This window comes from Falco rusticolus, chromosome 7 (genome assembly GCF_015220075.1).
Source record: "Falco rusticolus isolate bFalRus1 chromosome 7, bFalRus1.pri, whole genome shotgun sequence".
NCBI classification, from domain to species: Eukaryota; Metazoa; Chordata; class Aves; order Falconiformes; family Falconidae; genus Falco; species Falco rusticolus.
In genome coordinates, this window is record NC_051193.1 from 44,289,524 (window position 1) to 44,311,962 (window position 22,439).

The following is a 22,439-nucleotide window of genomic DNA, read 5'->3' on the forward strand; positions in this document are numbered from 1 at the left end:
GCCGCTGGCCCCGGTTCCCTTCCGGGGGCGGTGCCGCGGGCGGAGGCCCCCAGCCGGGCTGCAGGGGAAGCGCCCGCCCCTGCCGCCCCCGGCGCGGTAAGATGGCGGCCGCGGCTCAGGCGCTGAGCGGCTCCGGCCTGCTGCTGGCCGCCGCCGCCCTCGCCCTGCTGGCCGTGGCCATCGGCACCGACTCCTGGTACGAGACGGATGCGCGGCGGCACCGTGAGCGCTGCCGCGGCTTCGGCCACAAGCGCAGCGACCCGCCCGGTTCCATGTCGGCGCCCAGCTCGCACCTGCCGCTCCGCGCCCGGCCCCCGCGGGCCCTGCTGCCCGGGCGACCCCCGGCCCCCGCCCCGGCCGCCGCCGCCGCCGCTCTGGACTCGCACTGCGGCCGCCGCTTCAACTCCACCGTCTCGGGGCTCTGGAGGCGCTGCCACCGCGCGGGCTACGAGCCGGACAGCGAGGAGCTCATCCGGAAAGGTGCGGCAACGGGCGGGTGGCCCCGGCCCCGGCCCCGGCCCGGCGGGGAGGCGGCCGCCTGCCGCCGCTGTCCGTGGTGCTGAGCGCGGCTGCCGGGGCCCCGGGGCCGCGGGTGGGGCTGCGGGTGCGGCGGCTGCGGCGCGAAGGGGCTGGCGGCGGGCGCGGCCCCGCACAGCCCCCGTGGCCCCGGGTGCCTCTGCCGGGCGGGAGGCGGCGAGCGCGGCCCTGACCCGATCCCGGTCTCGCGTGCGTCTCCCTGCCGGCTTAAAATGGTGCAGTGCTGGGTGGGACCACGTCCTCGGAGAGCCCCTCTGCGGCCCGGCGCGGGGCCTGGCCCGCCAGCAAGGTGTCGGTGGGCATTGCCCGAACCCTGACACCCTCTTGGTATTGAGCGCTGAGAAACATACGGTGTCGTTTATGGCTCTGTGGTGTTTGTGGCAAGGGGAAAGGGACCTGTTGTTCCTGTGCTAGCATGGGGGGTTCTCGTTGCTGCAGTGCACTGCCCAGCCTTCATGGTGGCAGCTGTCACTCAGGGCTCTAGGGGTTACAGGAGCCAAAGCTGTGGGTCTTCTGCTGTTGTGGTACGTGGTACAAAACCAAGCAGTTCACCAAGTATGAACAAAATTCCTGGACTGGTTGGTATAATGTGGGCTGGTCCGTTAAGTCATAATAAATGACATATAAACCAAGCTTAGGGTAAGAAATGCCATGTATGGTTAATGATAAACAACAGGACTTACTGTTCCAGCAGGTACATATTAGCACAGGGAGAGTAGGAGTTGGGAGAAGTGCTTCCATTGAGGCACAAAATGGAAATGCTATCTTAAGAAAGTGGGAGCAGTTCTTCAGCGTGGCTTCCAACTGTGATGCCAGTCCTGCACAGCAGAGGATGGATAGACTGGCACTGTGAAGCTTAGCTCGTCTTTGTCCATTCTTTCCGATGCACAGCAGTGATTCTTAGAAACTCTAGTGCTGTGTAATTAGCTTGTTTCTCTATTTAATCTCCTAGGATCCATTTTATGTGTTTTTATTTCCACATTGATCTCATTTCACTAAAAGGCAGCTCATTAATTTCTTTCTATTAATTGTGCCTGTTATCTAAACTATTTTTTTTCCTTCACATCAAGCCAAGTGCTTTCAGCTCCCATTGAGATTAGCAAAAGTTGGGGGAAAGGAAGAACACTAGCTTGATCCTCAACACGTCTGTTTCTGAGGTATTTTCCCAACACTACAATGGTCAGAGAGGCTAGAGTCTGCATCCTGCATGCACAAGGGCGTTACAGGGTGGTGAATGGTATTCCTAAGGGTCTGGCGTGTAAAGCTGGAGGGACTCTAAATCCAAAAGGTTTTCCTTCTACTTCCTTTTTTCCTTCAGCTGTTCTAATAAAAGACCTTGCCTTTCCTACAAGCCTTGCTTCTCTCCTATTCTTTGCCTATTAGGTCTGCAGTTGCTTCTGTAAAGATTTATGTGTCATCTTACAGGGGGAAATTATTAATAATAGTTCTTGTAGAGTCAGATCTTTAAATAGATATGACTCTCTTCTTATCCCTTCCCCTGACCTGCTTTACTAGCAGCCTTTCCTTGTTCCCGCTGTGTCTATCTTTTCTCTGACAACTGTGATTAAGCAGCCTTTTCCAGCCAACGGTCAGGTGTGGCTGTGGCTGAGCTGTTCTCTCAAGCATGATACTGGATCTGGGGCTTCCAAAAAGAAAAAAATGGGTGGGTTTTTTTCCTAGTGTGGGTTGAAGATCACTACTGTGCACCTCTGAAGGTCCTGCTTTCTCCTCGTTTTGCAGTAACTTTTCAGCTAGCTCTTTGTGTGATGCCACCTTATACTCCTGATAATCTTTAAGCTAGAGGTTTTCATAGGCTTTTAGCAACAGGTGAGTACATTTTTGTGTGTGTGTGTGTGTGTGTGTTTTAGCTGATGATGCCTATACATGCCTACATTTATATATCTAAAATATATATATTTTTAAAATATAAAATGTATTCACTTCATATATTTGAAAGGAAAAAGAGTAAAAAAATGTAGTGCAAAACTGAGAAGTGGGAAATGTTAAAATGTAAGAGAGGAATGATGTGTGGGATTTTTCTTAAAATGCAAACTCCCTATTTTGGACCTGTGAAAAAATAGATGGTTTCATTTTAAAAATACATTTAGGAAGGCCAAAGAAGAAGTAATATACAAAGGAAATGGGGAAAATGGAGATTAGCAGTCAGTAAAAGATAACGGCCAAAAACCTGAAACACTTGGTGGGGAAACTAAAAGGATCTATGTGTGTGTAGGGAGGGACTCTCTGAGTGTAAGAACTTGAGCACTGTACATAATCTTGTAGAGCCTGTGCTACATGGAGTACACGCTGGGTAACTGGTGCTTCCACAAAAACCTTTTCCGTGGAGAACTTACATAGTGGAGTCCTGCAGGGAATTATTATATGCTGTTTAGTTGTCTTCGCTGTTAATAGGAAAAAAGCGTTGCTTACAAAGTGGTGACAGTAGAAAATGTTTAATTAGGAAAGAACCGTTGTAATAGGTTGCTTTGGATAACTTGATGGGTTCATTTGAACAACATGCTTTTTAACACCAGTAAATTGAAAGAATTAAGAAAAGGTTCATCACTGCTCATAAACTAGGGATTTTACTGCTTTTCAAGCTTTCTTTGAGAGAAATCTGGGGTGGGACTGGTATGTCTTCCGTCTATCGGGCAGAAATGAATTCATAGTACCATGATGTAGCTGAGAAAGAGAGAAGAATGACTGGATGATTAAGCAGAGGAACACAACAGTTTGTGGCAGTAACGAGGCCCTTGAGAGAAAACTGCTCAGGCCTGGTGCCTGTACTTCCCATCCTTTCCAACTAATGATTAATTGGAAGAGTTATAGGAATGACTCTGGTCTGTAGAGCATCTGTTATAGCGGCATATTTCATAAACTCAACCTGTTTGGTCATGGCCAGTGGTAAGTAAGATCTGTCAGGAAATACGATCTTTAAAGGAAGGTTGATTTATCAGACCTAGTGGCCTTTGGGTGGCAGTGTGGACAGAGTGATACCATAGCTGTGATGCACTCCATAATCCTGGGCAGAAATGGCAGGGAGCTTGAGTGACCACTTGGTCCTGGGGCACGAGGAGGGCCAGACCTCATGTGGTAGCTCAGTGTTAACTGTCCATGGCTGCTCCCTGGCCTTGCTCACGGTGAGGAGAGGGGCTCTCCAGCTCTTGTGAGAGCCAAAGTGCTCTAAGATATGATCGGGCCAGGCAGCAGCACTGCAAAGGAGAGCCCCCTCCATTTCCTCCGTCTAATGCTGGCACACAGGCAGTACAGAGAAGAAAACCCACATATTTCAAAGTCAGAGAGAGATGAAAACTAAACTGAGAGAAAGCCAGGGTGTGCTGAGCCCAGGATTACAAACTGAATGTGTCACAGCAGACCTGGGTCTGGGTTTCCAGGTGTCTTGGCAGCTTGGGGACAAGGGGCATGTGCTCTGTCCAGGTATCTGGAGGTCCAGAAATTCTTTCTAGCCAACATCCTCTGATCTTTCCCAGCCTTTGTGTTGAGTCAGGAGAAAGGACTCATCCAGGGACACTCAGGTGTAGTGCCCTAAGGGTTGTGAGAGGGTATGGGAAGGGGACCTGTCTGCACTTGCAATCCTGAGGGGAAAAGAAAAAAAAACCCAACACATCGAAGACAAGGTGTGAGAAGCAGTGTTGGTGGGAGAGCACAGGCATGTAGCTCGACCGTGAAAGTGTCAGTGTGACACTGCTGGATGTAGTTCATTGCTGCTTATGTTTGTTTTTTTAATCAAGAAAATCGCACATGCAGTGCAACTTTCATAGTGGTCTTTTCATGTCCCTAAGAAATACTAGGATCAGCCTGGCTATGTGTAACCTTTTTCTTGTACACATGCTTTATGACACGATGACATGAGCTAATGACATAAGCACCTGCCCTCTTCTGTCCTATTCTCAACTTACTCATGTGCCAAAAAAGAAAACACTTACTTGTTGTTCACCACATGACTTGATCCTATTCAAGCCCTTGCGTGAAGACAAGATTTTAATTTTGGCAGGCTTTCTTATGGTGCTGGTCTAAGCATGTTATAAACAAAAAATCACTTTGCCAGCAGGTTTCTGAAATGGAGAGCAGGATGCTGTCCCTATTTTATAGCCTGCGATTTAAGGTATGCAGGGGCTTAGGACAAAGGACTTACTGGAGTACCTTAGAAATACCTTTGACTACATGATAACTTTGAGACTGAAAACCTGATTTTGATTTTTTTATTTTCTTTTTTCTTGATTACTTAGAGAACAAGATGTTATATCGCTGTAAATGTAGCCCTGTGGAGTGGCTATACTTGAGTGCGTAGTGCAAAATAGACTTGGAGATTCAGTCAGAAAATGGGAAGCAAGAACTAGTGACTGCAGATGCAAAATTTGGCTGCTGAGGATCACCTGGGTGCATGTTATAATTTTCTGGGAGAAAGTGGGTAGGTATTCATCTGAGAGAGCATACTCACTGATTCCTCAATCCCCTAACTCTCTTGCCTACCTGTTTCAGCTTTTCTAGCAGACCTACAGAGAGAGGCCTCCCTTGCTTTGCCTGCGGTAGCTCGCACCGGAACAGGTCCAGCCTGTGTTCTCAGAGAACTGGGAATCTTACTGGAAAAATCACTTGTGATGGTGTGACCAAAGACTATCACCAAGCCCGTGCATTAGAGTTCAGCACTGAGCATAAACCTTAAAATTCGCTAACTTCCAAGCAATTTCTTCATTTTGCAAACTTGCTGTTTTAATATAATTTTATATGCTATCAACATAAAATTAGTACTTTGAATTCTGGGGAAGAAAGGATTAGAAGTAAAATTTTTAAACTGATATTTGAAAACTTCTGAATAACCAGAGTTGTATAAGAAGGTGGAGATGTTTTACTTGTAGTCTACATGTGGACTCTTACAATAATGCAGAGCAAAGATTTTCTCAGTGACATTTTAGCTGAGGATTCTGTAGCTTTGATCATAAGGGATATAAGTCTCTAGTCTTTGATTTTTTTCCTTTAATGAAAGAGCTATAAAAGTAGTAATCCTTGCTCTTATATGAAATACTGCTTCATATATAGTATTTTTATAATTAGTGTATAGGTGCATAGGTACAGGTGCATAGACATATGCTACCTATATAGGTAGGTGCATAGACCTTACTTTTAATTAATCCAGTGCATTGTAATCTAAAATCTGATGTTCTTAGTTTGTACCATAGATGTATTTCTCAACAACACATGTAAATCATATCAATATTGAAATTTAATTCAGTCAACAGCTACAGGTAAAATTTAATTAGGTTCTGTGCTATGCTGTATATGGCCTAAGATCCTAATTCAGATGTTTACAGCGGTTTTGCAGATGAAGTGGCATCCTCTGTTACTGGGTTATCTGGCTGGTCCATTTACTTGGGTAGCACTACAGACCTTGTAGTAGTAGGGGCCCACTTGAAATGCTTTGCTGCTCAGTGGCTTTTGGAACTCTAGCTTTGAGTTTTCCCCTTTTGGGGCGTGTTCTTTGCACATCTGGCTTGTTCCACTCAGTAATGAATGTTACTGTTTTGTTAATGTGGGGAAATTCAGATCCCCCTTCCCTCCCTGGCCTGATGGCTGGAATTGGCCAGGCCTCTTGATCTTGGGAAGTGGGACCTTCCTCTTTGCAGGTCCTTACAGGAATCAGGTCGGTACAGTCCCAGTCAACGTTGTTAGAGGACAAAATCATGCTTTCTATTGCTGCGGGAGCATCACAAAGCCCATTTCTTCTCTGGGGTTTTCTAGTGTCTTTTGCAAAGCTGGTAACTGAGGCTGCAGCTCCCTGCTAGTGATTGTTCACCAGCTTAATTAGCTCAATGGCGAACTGATTGTTCATGAACAGTTCTTCTGCCCCAGCAATCAAATAGTGGTAAGGACCCTTAGCCACTGTTTAAGGGGAACTTCTTTAACTGTTTAGCTTTTTTACCTTTTTGGCCCTTTTCTTCCACCCTGCCATACACATTTATTTTCCATCTTTAAGGGCAAGGCACCTTCCTCCCCCTCCACCCCTAGTAACTTCTCTGTTACTGGTTGTTTTCTAAACTAAAAATCTTCTCAAGAGGAGTGTGCATGTAGGTTCATATTTGCACCTAGGGTACACTTTTCTTTAAGCTATAATGGAAACAAGCCTAGTTGGGTACTACTGTTCAGCGAAAGTAAAGCAAAGAGCCTATGACTGCTGGAGTGAATTCAGACTTGTCTCCCATGCAGTTCACTTCCCGGCATTCATTCAAAATTATCAGTGATTGAACTCTCCTCTTAGAGACAAAGCAGTTGTGTTGGTACTCAGCCACATTCTTCTCTCCTCAGCCATCCCAAAGAGATTGTACCACTCTAGGAAGCTTCTGGAGCTGCTTTTGGTGACTGTCATTACTGTTTACCTTCAGCTGTTCTTTCCTGCCTGCCTGGATCAACACCTTGCTTTCTCTTTGCGGGTGTTTCTTTGTAGCAAGGCTCCCTCCCCTCCTAATTCCCAAAGCCTTTGTAGTAAACAGAAATCTGTTGTTTGTTTGGTTTTTTTGGTTTATTTTACATGTGCTCTGTCACTGAACTAAGGCTTTCCCTGTGTGACCTTTGCTGGGTCAGCTAACTCAGCAAGTGCAAGGCACAGGGGTTTCATGCTGTTTCACACTGATGTCTCTTTTACAGGAGTTATTCAGCGCTGCACTGCTGTGAAGTACCACTACACCTCCAGCTCTCTGCCTCGCAACTTACCCATCAACATCACAAACACCATCCGGCAGGATGAGTGGCATGCACTGCGTAAGTAACCTGAAGCAGCATACAAGACTGGATTACTTCATGCCTTAATGCAATGCCAAGTGAAGGCTCTGAATCAGCTAGCTGTCGCTGGGCTCTAAGCATAAATAGAGGAAGGGCAAACAGCTGACCATATAATTGGAAGGGGACATGAGACTGGAGGGGCTTAAGCAGTGAATCCAGGAATACGGGCATGTCTCTAGTGTGTTGCAAGGTGTAATCGTATTCTGGATCTGAGGACAGACAACTCCTAGCTGGCTTACAGCAAAGCTGCTCCATCATTGTGTAGTCTGTATAAATCTTGTTGCATTTTTCTGTGTGCACCCCAGTGACCTGATGCAGCTCCCTGGCAATGAGCTCTCTTTAGGGAACATCTCAGTTTGTCTCTGCAACCTCCTGTTACCAGCTCCTGGCCCACAAGCTGCCTTATGCCCAAGTCTTTCTCATACAGATGACTGACCTGTAGCCTGTCACTGAGAATGATTTGATCAGTTTTTTAGGCTCCTGCTTCTCTCTGTTTGTTTTCTGGTTCTATTGTCTCAGATAATTCTGCCTAGCCCCTGTCGTGTGAGCCTCAGTGCTGAGGAATTCCAGCTGGAGACTGAACTAGGAAGAGACAAGAACAACACTTGTATTGTGGATGACAAATTGCTGTTCATATTGTTGGTACCCACGTTGGGTTTTTTTTAGTGCTTGTTACTGGATTTGTTTCCATCATACTCTATTGATTTGCTCTCTGCTTCTGTCCTCCTGCTATTCCTCTTTTCAGTTCACACTACCTGCCTTCCATGTGCTAGTCCTTTACTTCTCCTCAGTGTCCCCTCTCACTTCTTTTACTTGTATTTTCAGCAGACACTCATCCAACAAACTTCATCCCAAAGAAACACACCACATTACAAAAAAAAAAAAAGAAAGCCCCCTTGCATTAGTAACATTCACTATTTGTTGCCATATTCATAGTGCACCCCTTCTGTCCCATGCTGGGGAGAATTTGGCCAGTATTCCTCTTCATCAGGACAGAAATACTTTCCAGTTGTACAGTGCCCAGCAGAAGGGAGTCAAGTAAGCGGGATTCCCTCAGTTTCAGTATAATGGGCAAACTGTCTACCTCAAAGAAGCTACAGGAGTTGTCCTTGGGTGAAGTATAAACTTCAGAACCAGCAAATCTGAATCTGTCTGGACTACCCCAGGCTGTCCTGTCTGGCTGCTGCCATCTTCACATCTTCTTTCTTGCTTTTCTCCTTTCTCTTTCCTCAGATCTGCGGAGGATGACAGCTGGCTTCATTGGCATGGCAGTCTCCATCATCCTGTTTGGGTGGATCATTGGTGTGTTGGGCTGCTGCAAACAGCAGGAGCTCATGCAGTATGTGGCTGGGCTGCTCTTCCTAATGGGAGGTGAGAGCCTTTCGCTTCTACTCCTGAAGTCACCACAGTCAGAATTGCTGGCTGGGAAAGTGCTCTTAAAAGTCAAGTCAGCCCACAGCAAACACATGAAGCAGTTCCTTAGCGCAGCAAACCATCAGCACAGCGCAGTTACTAGTTCCAGCACTGGGCAGGACCTGTGCTTGCATGGGTACCTGCATGTTTCTGAGTAGACCCAGCTGTATGTAAGCGAGCCTTCTGCTCTGGAGAGCTGGTGTGTAGCCATAAGGACCATGTGCACAGTGAGCAGTCCTCTTGCCTGCTCTGAGTGTGTGGAGCCTGCAGCTCCTGTCAGACAGCTCAGCTCAGTTTTCCCTAAGGAATCTTAACAAACAGACAAACAAAAATCAATATAAAATACCTTGCTGCTGCTCAAAGATGCCCACATCTTTGGGTAACAATGAAGTCCAAACCCAGCTAAGCCTGGACAGCACTGGCCCAGGGGTAAGGACATGAGCTCACTGCTTGCCAGGGGTGTTACATCTATTCTTCCTGGCTAGGAGCAGACTTTCTGCATGGCCAAAGGTTCTTCTGAACTTTGATTGTTCAGCTCAAAAATGGGCTCAAAAATTCAGCTTTGAAAGGGGCATAGTAGCAACAAATGCACCAAAATCATGAGCTACTGAGATGCTCCAAGGATGAGGACTCTCAAATTGCAAGCAGTAATAGAGAACTTTCAAGTATGAAAAATGAGGCTCTACTTAAAAGCCAGAGGCCCTGTCAGCCCTGGAGGCCCAATGTCAGCATCCGTAATGGCTGCAAGCAAGGAACTTGGTGGTGTACGGCATCTGTATCAAACAGCTAGGTATGGCACTGGTTTGGTGCCACTTTGTGAGGCAGGGATTTTCCCTTGCTGTAAGTAACCCTTCTCAAGGAGTTTTTTTGGAGAGCTACACAGAAAACCACCCTGCTGACATGGTGTGATGCTTGAAAGGCTGGAAGTTAGGCTTGTGCTGACCTTGATCATCTTACATGCTGCTTAACTGCAGTTTCCTTTGGAAATGGGTTAATTTATTTTATCACACAGCAATGAGAGAGGTAAGTACTGTAAGTGAAACAGGCAGACTGGGTCCCCTTTGAGTGCTTCTGCACTTACTGTGATGGGCATACTGTCAGCGGTAAGAGCTGTCACTAGTATTTAGAGACAGATCCAGAGCTGGGGAAAATGACCACCTTGACCTTGAGTCTAGTGTACTAGTGTATATTAGACAGAGTGCCTTCCGTTACAAGTTTCTTCAGCTTTTTTGCTGCTCTACATAGGTGCTTAGGGAATGTGTAGCAGGATGACAAAGACCTGGACACTTTCTGTAGGCCTAGGCTACACCTGGTGGGAGTCTGATGTTTCTCATAGAAACTAAACAGTGCTGTACGCACCTGAAGCCCAGGGCTTCAGCTAGTTACAGGAGACTGCCCAAGTACTGTCTGGAACATGATGACCTTAGTCATTGAAAATAAATAAAGTCTCAGGAGAATCGAAGCATGATGAACTAAAAATGATGGAGTTTGAAATACCAAGAAGGAACTAAGGCAATATTGGTTATTTGTGAAGTGAGGTATCCTGTAATCCTACACAGCTTGCCTTTTTTTTTCTTTTTCTTTTCTCTCCCCTGCCTTGCAAGAAGAGTGACTGGTAGGACTAAAAAAAAAAAAAAAAAAAAAATCTTGATTTTGAAAATTCCTGACTTTGAAAATACATAGGGAAAAACCCGAAGAAACCAGAGCATAATTAACCTGTCTGAGGGCAGTGTAGAACCCTCTTGCTTTTTTCCTGCAGGTACATGCTGTATCATCTCACTCTGCACATGCGTAGCTGGGATCAATTTTGAGTTATCTCGCTATCCTCGCTACGTCTATGGGCTGCCAGAGGACATCAGTCATGGTTATGGCTGGTCCATGTTCTGTGCCTGGGGAGGCCTGGGCCTCACCCTGCTGGCTGGGTTCCTCTGCACGTTGGCCCCATCACTCAACACTTCTCGGGCATCTGTACAAAAACCCAGACAAGAAAATGGGGCTGTGTGACCTCGGCGGGAGCAAGGAGAGACTCTGGAAAGCACAGCCTGGGCAGAGCTGTGGGTTAACACCAGGAAGAGGTGGTGTGTCAGCGTGTGGAGAGCAGTGCCATAGCTGTCAAAATACCAGCCCGTGGGATGCTGCTACAGCCTCCAGTCATGGACACAGACACTGCAAGTAACTCCAGGTTTGAATTATTGGCAATTTGCTCATTGATGATTTAAGGGGGACAGTTCTTTTGATTTGTTTTTCTTCTGTTTACAAGGGATTAAGTCCAAGGCTGTATCTTTTTTTGTGCTGTTTTTTGAACTGTACCTCCATGGTCCTGTTATTGTCCAGTTGTAAGGGATGTTTACGCACCAACTCTATTGCTGCAGGTCTGTGTAACTCAGACCCAAATTAGGGCAAGGAGCTATGTGAAGTTGGCTTGAACACTTTTGCAACAGGCGTGTCTAGTGTTGGCTCAGGCCATCATTTCCCAAAAGAACCTTGATCTAAGCTGAGGTTTAGGCCAAAGAATTAGCCCGTTCTTAGTATTAATTTATTTAAATCAGAAATCTGTGCTATTCCATGCTGTGGTATCAGCTACTTACTCACCATGAAAGCCGTTTCCAAAAGGAGCCAGCTGTAACTGAGCAGCAAGACTCTAAAAAACTCTCTTACTGGCTTTAGGAAAGGAGGGGAAAGTTTTCCTCAGCTTCTTACACAGGTAAGGTTACTCATTTGGCTAACTAACATACCCTTGTTTTAATGGGGAGATGTATGCAACATGCAGCTTGTAACTATTCCACTAGAGGCCAGGGTGTATTTCTGAAAGTAAGTCATAGTTTGAGCTGCTGGGATCAACTTTCACCCCCCCAACACTGTGTGGGTGCAACTCCTGTTCTGTGAAAGGAGATGAGTAATTCTTCCCAAGCTCAAATAGCAGTACTGCTAAAATAGCAGATGTACAGCCCCCTCGAATATTAACATCCAAAGGAACCGCAATGTATTTTCCTCAGGAACGCGTGGCTTCTGCTCACTTCGCCCCTTTCTAACGTCAAATGCCCCCCGAGCATGGCGTGTCGAGAACACATGTGCTCCGCTGGAACAAGCTCCCTCTCCAAAATGAGCAGTAAGGACCAGTGCAAGTACTAGGGCTAACTCAGGAACATCAGCCAAAGTACTCTGGGGTGCATTTTTCTTTCTTTTTTTTTTTTTTTCTTCCCTCACATCCCTACCCCTCTCCGAAGTGTCCAAAAACTGCACAGGTAAAGATGAGATGGCCAGCATTTGGAGATGTTTACATTGTATTTAAAATACAATACAGTGGCATGTAAGATACTTAATGCTAAAGTCAGTGTATTTATGGAAAGTGTAATTTTTAAATGGAAGTTGTAATTCTCAACTGGCATTAAAAGTATTGAAAGACTTGCTCAGTAGATGAAACCTGGAATTCTTTCTGACTAATTACCAGACTGTTTCACCAGAGAGCTCATTTACATATCAGCAATGGTGTTAAAGCTTCCAGAGTTAAGTTTAAATGATAAAGTTAAAACATCATTCCTGTGTGAATAGTGTTCACTTCTCTCTTGCAAAATGTGTATTAGTTCAAAAGTTTCAAAGACTCTAACAAAGCTGTCCAGTCTGTTCACTGGCTGCACATACAAAAACCAGGGGATGCTGGCTGAGCGGCCGTTCATCAATTTCCAAGTATACGCTGTTGGTCCTACTCCAGAAGTAGCACAGCAGGATTTAATCCAGTTCTAGTGGGAGGACGCTCCAAAGACAACATGATGGGCACTGTGCACAGGAGGTTCTCACCTTCCTTTCTGCAGATGTAGAATCATCAAGCAAGGGTGACAGCCCCAACACATCATGGATTTGTTTTTAGAGGGGAAAAAATGCTTTATTTTTTCCAGACAGAAAGTGGTACAGTCCAGTCTAGTCCTGTCCTCTGCCAAGGCCACAACCTTGACTAGGCAGAGATCAGGCATAGTACTGCAGATTGGCTTTTTTCTTTGCTTGAACCTCCAGGATTCCTTCCATGTAGTCCTCGTGGGTGAGCTCTGTAGCTCCACGGCGGAGGGCAATCATCCCCTGCCCAACAAGACAGTATTTAGAGAGGCCATGTGAGCACCACGTCATATCAAAGCAATTACTCCATGCTGGCACGCTGTGGAAAGCTAGCTTTCCTATTTCCCTCCCATCAGCGTTGGCTGCTGCGGAGGAATACTTACCGCTTCAACGCACACAGCCTTGCACTGGGCTCCATTGAAATCATCTGTGCAGCGAGCCAGTTCCTCATAGTTCACATCAGGGCTGATATGAATGGGAAAGGGGAGTGGGGAAAAGTGAGAACATGTACCAAATAGAAGCAGCAAGGTATGGAGCTTTCTTAAAACCCAACAGTGAGTGCTCAACAAGAGAGCACCTACCACCCCACAGCCCTGAGGTACCACCAAAAGTGACAAACAGCCCCAAAAGGCCATGTCTCTTCCATACCTGACATTCATCTTGCGTGAATGGATCTGCATAATTCTGGCTCTGGCCTCCTCATTAGGCATTGGGAACTCAATCTTGCGATCTAATCGTCCAGAGCGGAGCAAAGCTGGGTCCAAGATATCAACCCGGTTGGTGGCAGCAATCACCTAAGTAGAAGTAGGGTCATCAGTCAGGCACGTGGAAGGCAGGCCTCTCCTCCCTAAGGATCCACCAAGCTGCTTCCCTTGGGCATTGTTTTCCATCCCCTGCTACAGCACCCTGGACCTCAGCAGCACTCTGTTAGATCCCAACCTTGACTTGTGTGTTGGGCTGGAAACCATCAAGTTGATTCAGCAGCTCCAGCATGGTCCTCTGCACCTCCCGATCACCAGCCTTCTCACTGTCAAACCTGAGGAGGAAACAAGGATAAAACTATCAGTGTGAACCTGACCACACCGCCCCTGGTTTTAATCACATAAAAAGACAGAATGACTGTGGTTCACACTCCCTGGCCAAGGTCTTCCGAATCCCTCCTTGAAACTACAGGAAGTCCTGTGTTGATGAGGACTGCAACTAGAATCACTGTCAGCAGCAGCTAATTTTTACTGTCCTTGGAGCTGAAGGGGGCTAATATTGTCCAGGCCCAAGTAGTAAATGAAGGTGAATATTTCCCTGTGCCTGATGCAGTGATCAGAAAATGGTTTTATACAGCAGGAGGCCATCAGATAGATTCCAAGTCTCCTGAACTTTGCTCATGAGCCCAAGGATTGTGGCAGCTGCTATCTGTCCATGACTGGCTTTATGCTCTGCTTCTGAATAGGCCATGCTTTAAGCTAGGCTGTCCTCGCATATACGGGCAAAGGGGGCTGCTAAGCAGCTCCTAAGAGCTTTACAACATGGCCTACACCTCACCTTTTAGTGCCAATGGCATCCAGTTCGTCAATAAAGATGATGGAAGGAGCTTTTTCCTTGGCTAGAGCAAAAGCATCACGTACCAGCTTAGCTCCATCACCAATGAACATCTGCACAAGTTGTGGACCCGCAAGCTTCAGGAACGTAGCCTGAGAAATGAAAGAGAATTCTGTGCCTTATTTCTCAACAGGGTCAGCTCTAAGTACTACAAGAAGCCCTTAATTAAAACAAACAAGCAAACAAGAAAATCCCAGCCTTTGTAACACCAGTTTGTATGTATGACCCCTCTCCCCTTGGAGGTGTTCTTTTGCTTTTCAGGTACTATTCTACAGCAGCACGCTCTGAAAGGTTCCTTTTACCTTGGTCTGGGCAGCACATGCTCGAGCTAAAAGTGTCTTCCCCGTTCCTGGAGGCCCGTACATAAGGACTCCTTTGGGCGGCTGTATACCCAAGTTTTCAAATTTCTCCTTATGATTCATTGGCAGGACAATGGCCTCCACGAGCTACCACAAAAGAAAAATATTAATACAAAACCCCATTCCCCTCCACAGATCCAGGCTGCCTGCTTCAAGCTGAGGTTCAGGGACTGTTGTCCACAGCCACACCAGAAACTAAACATAAAGTATCACCTCTTGGATTTGTTTATCCAGCCCCCCAATGTCACTGTACTGCTCTGTGGGTCTCTCATCCACCTCCATGGCTTTCACCCGTGAATCATACTCAGTAGGTAGCGTCTCCAGGATCAAGTAAGAGTCTTTGTTCACCCCCTGTAAACACAAGTCCTTTGCTTTTAACAGGCCCTTCAGACAGCAATTAATAAACATGCGATCAAAGATGATTCACTAGACCTCAAGGATGCAGGAATAACCAGCTTTGACACTGGCACTCATCAGATCACCACAGCTTGGCACAGTGGACAATGCCACAGCCAACCTGGCACATTTTAAAAAAAGAGGGGTCCAATTTACTTATGATGCAAAAGATTGGTTTTAGAAAGCTTACTAGGTGATATCTAGATTTTCAGCACCTGATTGTATACATGAAGAACACACACCCCAAACTACTTTTCTATACTACAAATACAACTGAACCCCTAATATCTTTTCATTAAAATTTTAGTACAGAAATGGTCTTAGAGAAATCTGGATAGATTTGTCTCCTTTCTAAAGGGCAAGACATACGCAATTTTCTGGCCAACGTAGCATCGTATCTTAACAGCCACAACAGCACCACTCACCACTAGGTCTCCAGGCTTCAACTTCTCAGCATCAACCAACCCAATAACAGGCAGGAAATAAGTCTGTGGAAAAGAAATCAAAGCAAGCAAAACCAGCCATATTAGAAGGTCCTTATCAGCACTCCTCACACCTAGCTGGGCACATGGGACTTACCTGACGTGTAGAGGTTTTGATCACAGCACACTTGCCCTTTCTCTGGGAATCCAGGTCAATGTTTGCTCCATCCTCCTCCTGGTCATTGGGGTCAACGTCCAGCAGCTGAAAACCAGAGCAAGAGACTTCACGACAATGTAACCAGGCTAGCAGAATGATGCCAGGATTAATGTATCTAAATTACATGCAGTAGGAGAAATAAAACTTCCCACCACCCATCAGCAGTAGAATCCTGAAAGCATTAAAGTCCTCCTATAAAAATTAATTTCTTTCTTTCCTCATGAAGCAGCACACAACAGCACATAGAAAGACACTACAAAGTTCAGAACAAAGTAGTAGCTAATGGCACCGATTTCTCCTCCTATTACTGCAGCTCACATTAAGCCTTAAGTTCATTATGTTTTAAAACACCAGTACAAACCACGCCTCTTTTTTCAAAAAACCAGAAAACTATCAGCATTTTTTTGGCCTATCAGCAGAATTACTGAATTAAAAAGAGAATGTGATGTAGTAACAGAGCCACTGCTTTTCATTACTGCATCACAGGTTTCAGAAAGCACGCACCAAATTTCACATGCCCAAGTCTACACTAAGCGAGGCTGTGTCACCCTCTGATGGCTGTTACATACAGATGAACAGTAGCCAACATGTAAAGAACAACCCAGAGAGGAAGCGGGCAAGTGATGTGCACTTCTAGGTCACCGACAAAACCAACAGAAAAACCTGAAAGTCTTGGCTCTGGGAGGATCAGTAGTTCGAGAATACACCATGTCTCAAATACCTGCCGAGTTGCCCTGCCCTTCTCCCTCCCAATATACACTGCGCACACTTTCTCACACTGCTGCAGGGAAGTGCACCACTCTCACCTCGATCACGTTAGAGACAAGGTATGGCAGGGTTTTGTTCACTTTGATCTTCTCACTGTTCTCTTTGATCTTGTCTTTCATAGCCTGAAGCTCATGGGTCACTCTCAGTACCTCACTCTTCATGATCTGGATTCAGTATGCAGAAAGAGATAGGAATAACATCAGAAGACTAAGGCAAGATAAAATTTATACATTATTCCAAAAGTAAAAGAGTTGTAAAAATTAAGTCTGAGGAAACAGTGGGTATAAAGGAAAATATAATATAAAAAGAGGAAAAGCCAGCAAATTTAGCTAAAATTGGTTAGGAGTCATTGGAGGCCATTCTAGTGTCCAACTAATCAATATCCCTAAGTCATTTGTTCACTGTGTCACTGAGTAACCTTAACCTAGTCAATGCATCAGCTTACAGGGTTGCAGTATGGCCTAGATAAGGACATGACCTAGATAAGGCAACTGTGTTTTGGTTTTCATTTTTTAATATATACAGATACACAGGTAACTAGATATGTAAACACACACGCACATCTGTATGCATACATATACACACACTTATTTTAAAGTTATATTTTGCTGGGTTTAAAGAAGAATTGTGTGCTGGAACACTGAAGCAATGACACGCAATAGCATAGGAACAAACAGCCAGAAAAACTTTAAACTGGAAGTATCACAGTACAGAACCAAAGTCCATTGAAAGTAAGAACAGGGAATGGCAGAACTGAGGCTTGTGCCTACTGGAAGCAGCAGGACTAGCAGCACCTTTGCGAAGAGATGTACTGCCACGGCTTCCAGTGGAACAAAGAGAAAGACGGGTGCCATTTTTATGAAGTTGTTCTGTTCTACAAGACCACACATATCAAGAAAGACATATGAGAAAAAAATATATCAACTGCCTCTGTAGTGAAAAAATACTCTTTGGTCTCTCAAACATTCAACACTGCAGCAGTACACAGTATTTGTTCCCTACAAAGATAGCTGGGTCCTTTGGAAAACAGTGGAACTCACAGGACAACTCAGGTTGAGAGGGACCTCAAGGGGTCTCTAGTTCAACCTCTTGCTCAAAGCAGGGTCAGCTGTAGGCTCTCACTAGGCTGCTCAGGGATTTCTTTGCCCAACCGAATCTTGAAAACTTCCAAGGACAGAAACTATACAATTTCTCTGGAACAACCTGTTCCACTGTCTGACTGCCCTCACAGTGACAAGGTCATCTTCATACCCCTGTGGAGCCTCTCATTTGTTCAATTTACGACTAGTAATTTATGGTTTGAATTAACCTTAGCCTAGGCTTCAGTAAGATATAAAACCTTTCTATAAGCAAAAAAAGAAACAAACCAAACATACATGACAGAAAGCTCAAATTCCTACATCTTTATAGAATTTTAACTTTTCTGGTGCTTTTACTACTACTTTGGTCAACAGCTCAATGTCTGGAGATCAGCGATGAGTGGTGTCCCTCAGGGGTCCGTACTGGGACCAGTACTGTTCAATGTCTTCATCAGTGATGTAGACAGTGGGATCAAGTACACCCTCAGCAAGTTTGCAGATGACACCAAGCTGAGCAGTGCAGTTGACACGCTTGAGGGACAGGAGGCCATCCAGAGGGACCTGGACCAGCTCGAGAAGTGGGTCTGTGTGAGCCTCATGAGGTTCAACAAGGCCCAGCGCAAGGTCCTGCACCTGGGTCAGGGCATCCCCTGGTACCCATACAGGCTGGAGGATGAAGGGATTCTGAGAGCAGCCCTGCTGAGAAAGACCTGAGGGTACAGGTGGATGAAAAGCTGGATGTGAGCTGGCAATGTAGACTCGCAACCCAGAAAGCCCAGTTGGTCTGCTGCATCCCAATAGGGGAGGTGATAATGCCCTTCTGCTCTGGTGAGACTCCACCTGCAGGGCTGGTCCACCTCTGGAGCCCTAATTCAGGAAAGCCACGGACCTGTTGGAGCGGGTCTGGAGGAGGCTACAAAAATGATCAGAGGGCTGGAGCACTTCTCCTGCGAGGGCAGGCTGAGGCAGTTGGGGTTGCTCAGCCTGGAGAAGAGAAGGCTCCAGAGAGACCTTATTGCAGCCTTTCAAGACTTAAAGGGGGCTTGTGTGAAAGATGGGGACAAGACTTTTTAGCGGGGCCTGTTATCGACAGGACAAGAGGTAAAGGCTTTAAACTAAAAGAGGGTAGATTCATACTAGATATAAGGAAGAAATTTTTTACGATGAAGGTGGTGAAGCACTGGCACAGGTTGCCCAGAGAAGTGGCAGCTGCCCCATCCCTGGAAAGGTCAGGTTGGGCGGGACTCTGAGCAACCTGATGTAGTTGAAGATGTCCCTGCTCATTGCAGGGGGTTGGACTAGATGACCTTTAAGGGTCCCTTCCAACCCAAACTATTCTATGGTTCCGCTACCTGTAAGGGAAAACACCTATCAGAAGTTCTGTACTCACCATCCAACAGTAAGTACATTTATACCTCAGACTAACACATCCCATACAGGTGTTTCTCAGTACTGTCTGGCTGACACCCGCATATGTTTTCCTCCCTTTCCTGGTCCGTCATGCAGCTGGAAAACACAGTTTGTGATCCCTGCTGAACCGACCGTAGCACCAAATGGTTTCAAGAAAACTGGTTAGACCTGAATTAGCTTACATGATTCTGTTTCATGCAGAAATCCACCCTTCTCTAAAAAACTGTCTTTTTAAAACACTCTACACCCAAACAGAATACTGTGCTGTAACACATACTTATTCCCAGGACAGAACTATTACAGGAGCCAATACAGAATCTGTTACACAAAAATGCAAACATTTTAGAAATTTGATTTAATAAACAGTGTCTGGGAAATATTCAAGGAAAATTGCGCGAAGGGAGGGTGCCAATAAACATTTCTCAATTATGATGCTTTTACTATAAAACAGAGAAGACTTCTTTTACTTTTTACTGTATTCAACAATTTAAAAATAAGACACATTTATTTTTGTTATCTTTAAAGAATAAGAAAGTATGTTAATAACAGAATTATGTGCGGAGCCTGAAGCAGCAGGATGAAGTTGCTCTGTAGAATTTACAAAATAATTTCTCTCAATATTGCTAACATAAGGCATTGAGACAAACTTCTACTGAAGTTGTAAGTGCTCTTTTCTCTGATATGGGTCTATCTTAGGACAGGTCTACCCAGGTCTGTCCTCTTTAACAACTTAACAAATGACCCAGAAAAGAGGATGAAGTGCACTCTCACCGTGCTTGAAACCAAACTGGGGGGCACTGCCTCCATGCTCAAGGGCAAGGCTGCTGCTCAAAGGGTCCTTGGGAGGCTAGAGGCATACAGAAACCTTACAAAATTCAAGGACAAATGCAAAACCCTACATCCGGGAAGGAAGAGCACCTTGCAATGACACAGGCTGGCAACTGGCTGGCTAAGGACCAGTCCTGTGGACAGAGACCCAGGAGTCTCCATGGACAACAGAGTGAACAGGAAGCAGCAATGCGCCCTGGAAGCAAGGGTGGTAAAAGGCATCCCAGGCGGTACTAACAGCAGCGTATATGGAACAAAGCGATCAGCCCGCCTCACTCAACACTTGTTAGGTCCTACCTAGAGCACCCCGTCCAGTTTTGTGCCCATACAGCAAAGAGATGGATGAACCGGGCTGAGCTCGGCACGGCCCCCCCCCCCGCCGGTCAGGGCTGGAGCGCGGGCGCTGTGGGACGCAGTGAGGGCTGCGGGCTGGCCGAGCTGGGGGGCTGCTGGGGAAGGGAGTGAGAAGGCAGAAGGTGACACTTGAGGCAGCGCACGGTGGGCGGACAGACAAAGGCCGACACCAGAGAGGTTCAGCCCGCACGTCAAGCAAATCCGTCCGGCCCGTGCCACGGACGCGGAGCAACCCGTGGCTTTAGAGGCTTTCGAGACCCAACCAGATAAAGCCCTGCGCAGCCCGGGTGCCCTGCTTTGAGCAGGTCAGACCAGAGACCTTCTCGAGCCCCTTCCTACCTGAATGACCCGATGATCTGCCCGACCCGGGCCGCGGCAGAGCCTGCCCCCTCCCCGTGCCCGGGGCCGCTGCACCTTCGGGAGCCAGGGCTCTGCACAGCGGCCGCCCCTGCCGCGGCCCTCGCTCCTTCAGCGTTCCCCCCGCCTCTCGCTACTCAAGCTACCGTTCCCGATCTAGCGAGCTGCACCTTACGCCCGTCACCGTCACCGAGCGCCAGCAACGCCCCGCTCCCGGCCCCGCTCCCGGCCCCGCTCCCGGCCCCGCTCCCGGCCCCGCTCCCGGCCCCGCTCCCGGCCCCGCTCCCGGCCCCGCTCCCGGCCCCGCTCCCGGCCCCGCTCCCGGCCCCGCTCCCGGCCCCGCTCCCGGCCCCGCTCCCGGCCCCGCTCCCGGCCCCCCGCGCTACCTTGATCTCGCTGTCGAGGAGGCGCGTGCGCTGCACGATCTCCTCCGTGGACATCTTGAGCACCTCCTCGCCGACGCCATCCTGCGGGGGCACAACGGCAGCGTCACCCTCGGCCCGACCCCGGCCCCGCCGCCGCACCCCCGCGCCCGCCAGCGGCCCCCGGCCCGCGGCCCCTCACCTCCGACTCATCCCACACCGACGCCATCTTTGCGACAGCGCGGCGGGCTGCGGGCGGCAGATTCCGCGCTGCGCGGCCCCGGGCGCAGGGCGGGAGGCAGCGGGACAGGCGGCTGGGGCGGCCCCGCGGCCCCTCTTCTTCCCCGTCTCGGCGCCCCGCCGCCCCTCGGCCCCCGCCGCCCCGAGCGCGGCCCCGCGGCTCTGCCGAATCTGCCGGCGCGAGGGGCAGCCCGCCGCGCGGTCACGTGCCCCGGCCAAATGTGCTGAGTGATGGCCCCGCCGCCATCTTGGTGCGGGGCGGGGGCGGGGCCCCGTGCCCGGCGGCGGAGGCAGGCGGCGCGCTGCGGCGATACCCTTTATTGCCGTCAGTCCCCGTACAGAGCAGCGAGGCAGCCGAGACCGAGCGCGCCCCCGCCGCCCACCCCCAGCCCCGCGGCTGCCAGGGGCGCCAGGCACAGCCTGAAGGGCCCCGGCCGAGGCCCGCGGGAGGGTCAGACGTAGCCGGGCTTCACCGACAGGCGGCGGCAGTTGGGGCAGCCCCGGGTCCCGTTGGTCTGGAGGCACCTGCAAAGGGAGGAGGCCGTTTCAGGGGGTGCTCTGCGGCCGGGGGCTCCCCCAGCGCCGCCCCCGCTGCCATTCCGTCTGTTAACCGGGTAACATCGGGATCGGCTCCCCGCCCCGGGCGACGCTGGAGCCGGTTCCCACCCGCTGCGGGCCCCCCCTCCCCCTCCCCGCCCCCCCCCCCTCCCGCCGCCCATCCCGTCCTGCCGTGCCCTGTCAGGCTGCGGGTTTAAATTCTTAATTTTCTGAACCAAGTGTTTTGTCACGCTCGCGATTCTTCTGAAAGTCTGATGATGGCACAGCTAACTCTCATGCCAGTGGCACAACGAGAGGCCTCGCTCCTCACCTCCTGCACCTCAGCGTACCCCCGGCCCTGAGGGAACGTGGGGGGGATTCAGGGGCAAACCCCAAACTGCCCCGGAGAGAAGAACTGGCTCCCCCAGAAGAATTCACTAAGAACCCGTGAACCGGGCTAAGCACCCACAAGGTGAGGACAGTGGTGAACGGTCATTTAGAGGACAGAAGTGGCAGGGCTGTTATGGCTCCATCTCACCCTGCCAGGCCATGAGTTTCATGACGCTGCAATGTGTGATCTGCACCCCTTAGGGCACAGTGAACGGGACAAAGACCTGGGGAACAGCATGCATAGGACTGTCCTACTGTGGGCACAAACCGTTCTTTCCTATGACTAATGTGGTGACAAGGGTCTTTAGTACTTCCAGCTCATTACTTTAAGTGGAAGAAGTGGGAGCAAGGCAGCGCCTGGAGCTGGTTGTTCTTCTCCCCAATGGACTCCCCACACATGCCACAGTACAGCTCCATTTCCTCCACGCATTCATGGAACTTCACGACATGGTCACGCAATTCTTGCTGCTGCCCCTTTGTACGATAGATCGTTTCGCACAGGCAGTGGAGCTTCAGCAGGCCAAGCTGCACATGAAGGGCAGAGA

The 22,439-nt window shown here is 48.4% G+C and overlaps 2 protein-coding genes across 2 annotated transcripts; one reads left to right on the plus strand and one right to left on the minus strand.

The window, feature by feature from the left end:
• Positions 1-14: 14 nt before the first annotated feature.
• Positions 15-12,155, plus strand: LOC119150948 (transmembrane protein 178B-like). The gene is made up of 4 exons (XM_037394152.1): positions 15-480; positions 7,201-7,314; positions 8,569-8,706; positions 10,508-12,155. The coding sequence occupies exons 1-4, from the start codon at positions 102-104 to the stop codon at positions 10,750-10,752; spliced, it is 876 nt and encodes a 291-aa protein (XP_037250049.1). The 5' UTR covers positions 15-101; the 3' UTR covers positions 10,753-12,155.
• Positions 12,015-22,353, minus strand: PSMC3 (proteasome 26S subunit, ATPase 3). The gene is given in 15 exon segments (XM_037394131.1): positions 12,015-12,822; positions 12,963-13,044; positions 13,228-13,373; positions 13,519-13,615; positions 14,119-14,267; positions 14,478-14,621; positions 14,748-14,885; positions 15,356-15,418; positions 15,510-15,614; positions 16,376-16,501; positions 20,752-20,832; positions 20,930-21,122; positions 21,124-21,158; positions 21,160-21,492; positions 22,220-22,353. Coding segments are annotated over 15 exon segments (1,908 nt in total). The 5' UTR covers positions 22,325-22,353; the 3' UTR covers positions 12,015-12,711.
• Between the last annotated feature and the right edge of the window lie 86 nt (positions 22,354-22,439).

Bases quoted from the DNA above. Each gene is read 5' to 3' on its own strand.
- LOC119150948 (XM_037394152.1), top strand. From the start codon at position 102: ATGGCGGCCGCGGCTCAGGCGCTGAGCGGCTCCGGCCTGCTGCTGGCC. The intron at 7,315-8,568 runs GTAAGTAACCTG...CTCTTTCCTCAG, and splicing joins GGATGAGTGGCATGCACTGC to ATCTGCGGAGGATGACAGCT. The intron at 8,707-10,507 runs GTGAGAGCCTTT...TTTTTCCTGCAG, and splicing joins GCTGCTCTTCCTAATGGGAG to GTACATGCTGTATCATCTCA.